Source organism: Gracilinanus agilis, unplaced genomic scaffold, assembly GCF_016433145.1.
Source record: "Gracilinanus agilis isolate LMUSP501 unplaced genomic scaffold, AgileGrace unplaced_scaffold43584, whole genome shotgun sequence".
In the NCBI taxonomy this organism is placed as follows: Eukaryota; Metazoa; Chordata; class Mammalia; order Didelphimorphia; family Didelphidae; genus Gracilinanus; species Gracilinanus agilis.
In genome coordinates, this window is record NW_025377560.1 from 399 (window position 1) to 6,900 (window position 6,502).

General features: G+C 37.5%; 1 protein-coding gene across 1 annotated transcript; it reads left to right on the plus strand.

Annotated features, from left to right (window-relative positions):
- Window positions 1-294: 294 nt before the first annotated feature.
- On the plus strand, window positions 295-6,170 carry LOC123255327 (zinc finger MYND domain-containing protein 12-like; the record flags this gene model as incomplete). Its single annotated transcript, XM_044684145.1, has 2 exons — window positions 295-466; window positions 6,001-6,170. Coding segments are annotated over 2 exons (342 nt in total), but the record flags the coding sequence as incomplete, so codon positions are not given.
- Window positions 6,171-6,502: the final 332 nt, after the last annotated feature.

A 6,502-nucleotide genomic window follows, 5' to 3' on the forward strand; every position in this document is an offset into this window, starting at 1 on the left:
CTAATATGGGTCACGTAAGGCAAAGAAATACACAGTCCATTTTTGGAAAGATTCTCATCCATAATGGCTAAATTGTTCATGTTTGTATATCCATAATGGTTAAGTTTTTTTTTAAATTCTTGGCATTTGTATGACCAAACCCTCAACTATTCAGAAAACGGTTTCCTAGGACTATTAGCAGGGATCCCAGGCAGCAGGGGTTTTACTCTATCTGGAACAGGGCTGCCTCTGGCTTTTATTTAATTGGATGGTTCTTTCTGTTTCTCTGAGATGTTGTGTGTATTTCTTTGGCAGAAGCACTTAATTGAGCTATGTTATAAAGTAGCTCAGAAATATCTCTTTGAAGGAAAACATGAGGAATCTGTCCCTGCAGCTTTACATTCACTTCGTTTCCGCATGAATGTATATGGCCTGAATTCAGTACAGTTGGTTCCTGCTTACCTGCTGCTTTCTGAGGCCAGTATTGGTGAGTGGTCAAGATTTAAAGGCCTTGTTATAATTAAAATTATTTTGAGAGACTTGATTTTGGGTAAGAATATCAGTTTATATATCAATATTTCAATATAGTTCAATATTAATATTATATGGTAATATTAATAGAATTTATTCTTAATAATTATTTATGTATACTAATATATCATATCGATTTATTAATTAGGCTAGCATATAGGTCATTGGCCCTCTTGATAACCAAGATATCCTGATAGAGCTCAAGGCAAATCTATAAATAGAGTTTTAGGAGTTCATTATTTAGCTCCTTCCTTGAAAATTCCAACATCTCTAATTGGCAAATAGCTAAGTAGAAGGTGATCCATCAAACTCTTAGCCTTTCCCCCAAACCAACAGGTAAAGGTTGTCATGGTTGTGGCATAGACAAGAAGAGAATCAGTCTCCTTTATTCATTCATTCATTCATTCATTCGTTTGTTTGTTTGTTTATTCATCCATTTATTTATTTATTTGTTTGTTTGTTTATTCATCCATTCATTCATCCATTTATTTATTTGTTTGTTTATTTTTTTATTTTTGTTAAAAAGGAGACATTCCTTGGTATTTCTAAGGACAAAGCAAATGTAAAAAGCAATAGACTAACGCAGAACCCAGGCACGAGAATACTCAAAATTCTGTCTAATCTAGACTCGTAAATAGAAATTGATAAAGTATACAAAATAATAAATTCTCACAGCCTGAACAATGAAAATTAAAACTGGTGTGAAGTTATCTATATCTTCAAGAAATATGTTTTCTCCATTCAAACCAATCCTACAACCAGACTAGGATTCTATCTTCTCACAGCAGCACAAGGTATCTTTTATGAGTAAGCATGGTTGCTGAACGTGATGATTCTCCCTAAATAGTCCACGAAGGGGAGCCATCATTAGCATGACAGCACCTGTTACAGTGCAGGCTGTGGCTAAGTACTAGGAATTCTAGAGTTCATGGCACCAGAATTATGAAGTAGTATTCAGCATGCAAGACTAAGCAGACCGGTTGGGGTTACCATTCAAGTTTCTTATCAAATTTGCACAAGCCTTTTGCCATATTTCTCAGATAGGATCAAGGCAAACAATTGCTGAGAGCTATTGTGTGACCCTTTCTGGACCTCAGTTTTCTTTTCCTGTAGAATGAGAAGCCTGGACTAGATAACGTCTAGGACCTCTTTTAGTTCTAACATTATGATTCTGTCTCAGTGGCCCTGGCAAATAAATCAGAATGATTACAAACATCAGGACCTTACAGCAATACAACCCCATATTGGTCAGTATTTATTCAGATTCCAACTTGAAACAGGATAGGTTTATCATTAGAGGAATAACCTTTCTTCACATATATACAATGTTTTATAATTTACAAAATGCTTTCACATTCATTTTACATAATTCTCATAAGCAATTCCTGTAAATAACTATGTATATATCAGCTTGGGTTATTTATGCTTTATATGATTTTTCAAATGGCTATTTTTCCTGTGTCTGTTCTGCCTCTCTAATTAGGCTGAAAGATTTTGGCAGGTAGAAATTAATCACCCTTTAAATCTCTCTGTAGCACTGAATAACTATCTCTGCAGACTTGGAATTCATTGAATCTTTTAAGCTGATTTTGATTTTTTTTTTTTTTTTGGTGATAGTGGTGGTGTTTTTTCTGTCAAGAAGAATGATCTTTGAACTGGAACAGATAAAACAAAAATGCCTAATCAGGAGTTAGGATCCATTATAAATAGGCAGTTGGTATCTTTAGGCCACCAGGCTCAGGTCAGTTATAGATCTCCAGTTGTAAAAACAGGCAGATGTCCTTGCTGGATGGCCACTGTTAGAGATATTTAAAAGATCCTGAAAAAAAGGACCTAAAGAAGGGAAATGTCCAAATGTTCATAAAAAAGGGAGAGAATGGAGAATGTGCACTATAAATCCATGATCTTAGTTTTGATTCCTGACAGAATCCTAGAGTTTATCATTAAAGTTTGGATAATGAACATCTAGAAAAGGAAGGTGGTAATAGCAAAGAAAACGGAGGGCTTTCTCAAGAATAGGCCATGTCAGGGGCAGCTGGGTAGCTCAGTGGATTGAGAGTCAGGCCTAGAGATGGGAGGTCCTAGGTTCAAATCTGGCCTTAGACACTTCCCAGCTGTGTGACCCTGGGCAAGTCACTTGACCCCCATTGCCCACCCTTACCACTCTTCCACTAGGAGAAAAAAAAAAGAAAAACCTTGGCAACATGACATAGTAAATGTAGACCTGAGCTTAGAATCTGGAAGAGGAAGTTGGAATCCTGCCTATGGTACATTTCTAGCTGTGTGATCAGGAGCTAGTCACTTTAGTAATTAATCTGAGCCTCTGTTTCCTCACCTGTAAAATGAAGGTAATAAATACCTAAGATAGCTGCCTCACTGGGCTGTTGTGAGACTCCAATGTGCTGATTGATAGAAAATGGCTTACAAAATTTAAAGTGCTACATTAATGACTAATATTAGATTGATTTCTTTTTTTAAGTTTAGGTAAGTGGAAGCATTTAGAGATTGCTTATTTAGTTTTTAGAACAGTATTTGGCAGCCTCAATGCTATTCTTGTGGAAAAGAAAAAGAAATGTGGGCTCAGTAAGAATACAATTAAGAGGGCAGTGAGGTACTGCCCAGTAGATTGACAGCCAGGTCTAGAGAGAGGAGGTCCTGGGTTCAAATCTGTCTTAGCTGTATGATCCTGGGCAAGTCACTTAACCCCCATTGCCTCACTCTTACTTCTCTTATGCCTTGGAACCAATACGCAGTATTGATTCTAAGATGAAAGGTAAGGTTTAAAAAAAAAAAGAATTTAACTATGGAAATGGTTAAATGGATGAACCTAGGTCTCTAGAGAGATGTCCCAGAGATCTGTGCCTGGTTCTGTGCTATTTCTGAACAATAACTAGAATAAAGGTATAAAGGACATGCTTATCAGATCTGTAAGTGATATGGAATGAGGAGGGATGGCTAACATACTGGATGAGAGTGAGGATCCAAAAATCTTGAAGGGATAGCTCATTGGGGTAAATTTAACATTATGGCCAGTGGAGATAGTTATAAAGTTTTAGATTTGAGTTTGAAACATTAATATCACAAGTTCAAGATGGAGGAAGTGTAGCCCAATAGCTATGGGCCCAAAGAAGCTCTGGTATATTGAGGGGAAAGGTTCAACTGCAAGCTTAATAGGAGTCTGTGGTGAAAAGCCAGAAAAACAAAGAATCTTGGGTATCAGGAGAGGTAGAGCATCCAGAGCTCACTAGGCAAGAATCTCTCTCATCCTGCACTGATTGGACTATACCTAGAATATCATTCATGTTCTAGGTATCACAATTTGGGGAAAACAGTAATAAATTGGGTAGTATTCAGAGGAAGGCAGACAAGATGGGGAAAAGCCTTGAGATGATGGCATCCATGGGACAGCAGAAGGAGTCCAAGAATTTTAGCCTGGAGAAATCAAAGCATGGGGAGTGTATGATTGCCACTTTAAGGTTGTCATGTTGAAGAGGGAATAGATTTGTTCTATTTTGCTTTAGAAACTAGAACCAGGAACAATTGAAGGGAAAGCTCTCCAGAATTGAAATGAGCAGCCTCAGGAGGTGGTCGGCTCTCTCTCATTGGTGGTCTTCAAGCAAAAGCTCCATGAGTATTCATTGGGCATGTTCTGGTGTGGATTCATACTCAGCTCTGGTTTGGACTAGATGATCCCTAAGGTCTCTTCCAATTCTGAGATTCTCTGCTTATAAGAGAAAAAGAAAGCATGTATAGAAAGAGGCAAGAGATTTAAGGAGGAAAATAAAAGTGGTGGGTGATGGGGAAAGGGGGAAAAGTCATAGTATAAAGAAAGTATCTGATTGGGCTTGCATTCATTAGAAAATGTCTGCCTGGGGGCAGCTGGGTAGCTCAGTGGAGTGAGAGTCAGGCCTAGAGACAGGAGGTCCTAGGTTCAAACCCGGCCTCAGCCACTTCCCAGCTGTATGACCCTGGGCAAGTCACTTGACCCCCATTGCCCACCCTTACCAATCTTCCACCTATGAGAAAATATACCGAAGTACAAGGGTTTAAAAAAAATATAAAAAAAAAAAAGAAAAAAAAGAAAATGTCTGCCTGGAAGCCTGGAGTAGGGGACCAGACTTGTGTTAGGAAATCTGGATTCAAGTTCTGGCTCCACCATTTACTGTGTGACTATGCAAACCCAGAACCTTATCTGTAAATTCTTATCTGCAACACAGGAATGATTTAATTTGCCCTACCTCTCTTTTCAGGGATAAGGATTCTAGCTACCTATCTGTGGAGCTGTATGTAGCCTGGCATAATTGTTTTGAGAAGAACTCTGGTTCTACTTGGCTTCTAGTTCTACTAGCTGCTCTGAGACCTTGGGCTAGTTACTATCCTTCTAAGCCTTAGTTTCCTCATCTATAAATTGGGTACATGCCTTCAGTGGTGTAGTCCTCATCAGTATGTTGTAAGAATCAAATGAAATGATACTTGTGAGAATGCTTTAATCTGCTAATGTGCTAGACACACCAGTGTTTTTCTAAAATGAATATTAATTATCTATACTAAGTTGTTGATGTTCAGTTGTTTCAGTTGTATCCAACTCTTCATAACTCTGTGCACGTCTGTCCATGGAATTTTTAGAGCAAAGATACTGGACCAGTTTGCCATTTCCTTCTCCAGTGGCAGAGGTTAAGTGACTTGCCCAGAAGTTTCTGAGTCTGAATCTGAACACATCTTCCACTGTGCCACCTACCTGTCCCATATTAAGGCACAGAAGAATGCTAATACTAATAAATCATAAAATCTAGAGATTTTATCATTAGAAATGCAAGATAGTAGAATTTGTCTAAGTCTGGAAGTTGTATTTTGAGTCATCCAAGAAGTCCAGAAAGGACTTTTTTGCCCATTGTTAACTATAAAATAGACTACTATCTAGCAAAAATTGGGCCTATTCCTGTATATAGTACCCTGAGTAATTCAGAGACCATTTAGACATAACTTCTATTAAGACCTACCTTTGTCTGAATTGTATTATATTTGTCTGAATTACATTAATTCCTCCCCCCTTGAGATTTATCTTTTCTTTAGCATTTTATTTAATAATAAAAATCAAAGCTGGAAAGAACTGAAGAGACTTCCCTAGCTCACCGCTCATTTTTCAAATGGAGAAATTGAAATTTTCACTTGCCCAAGGAAACAGCATGAGTTAATGGCAAAGCCAGAACTAAAGCCTAGGTTTCCTAACTCTCCATCCATGCTTTTTTCATGGCATTATAATGTTTTCCATTATAATATATACAATATATAATAATTATATTTAGTTGATCTAAACTAGCTCTTCTTTATTAAAAGGGAAAAGATATATAGAAGTGAATGTTACCCAGAGAGATATTTACTAACCAAGGCTCCGCGATATATGAATTCACTATAAAGGGATATATTTCATAATTCATCATAAATGTGTTGGCCAACAAGTATACTATGACCTTCTTTTCCTTGTGTCAGGTCTTGGCCATATTGTCCAGGCAGAGGAATATCTCTCCCAAGCCCAATGGACTGTTCTCAAGGCAACTGATTGCAACAATGAAATTCAGTCTCTCATGCATCGAAACCTGGGTCTTCTCTATACAGCTAAGGAAGACTTTGAAGAAGCACGCTATCACTTGGCCAATGATGTGAGTAGGCCAAGCTATAAAACCCAAATAACCTTGTCCAGTTAAATAAATTTCCCTGAGCTTCAGATTCTTCCATAAAACGAAGATAACAAATCTTGCTTTTCCTATTGCATAGGTTTGTGTTGAAGAAAGTGTTTTACAAACTCTAGAGGTGTGAGCTATTATTATCCTTTGAAATCTTCTACTGGATCCTTCTATTCAAGTATTTAACAAGTGAACAAATATCCATTATTTATGAGCCTCAGTTCAAACCTGTTCAATTTTCTTCTTCCTTCCTCCAGAGTTCAGCCCTCTCTCTACCTTCTCTCAATAGGAAAAGGGCAGTACATTAT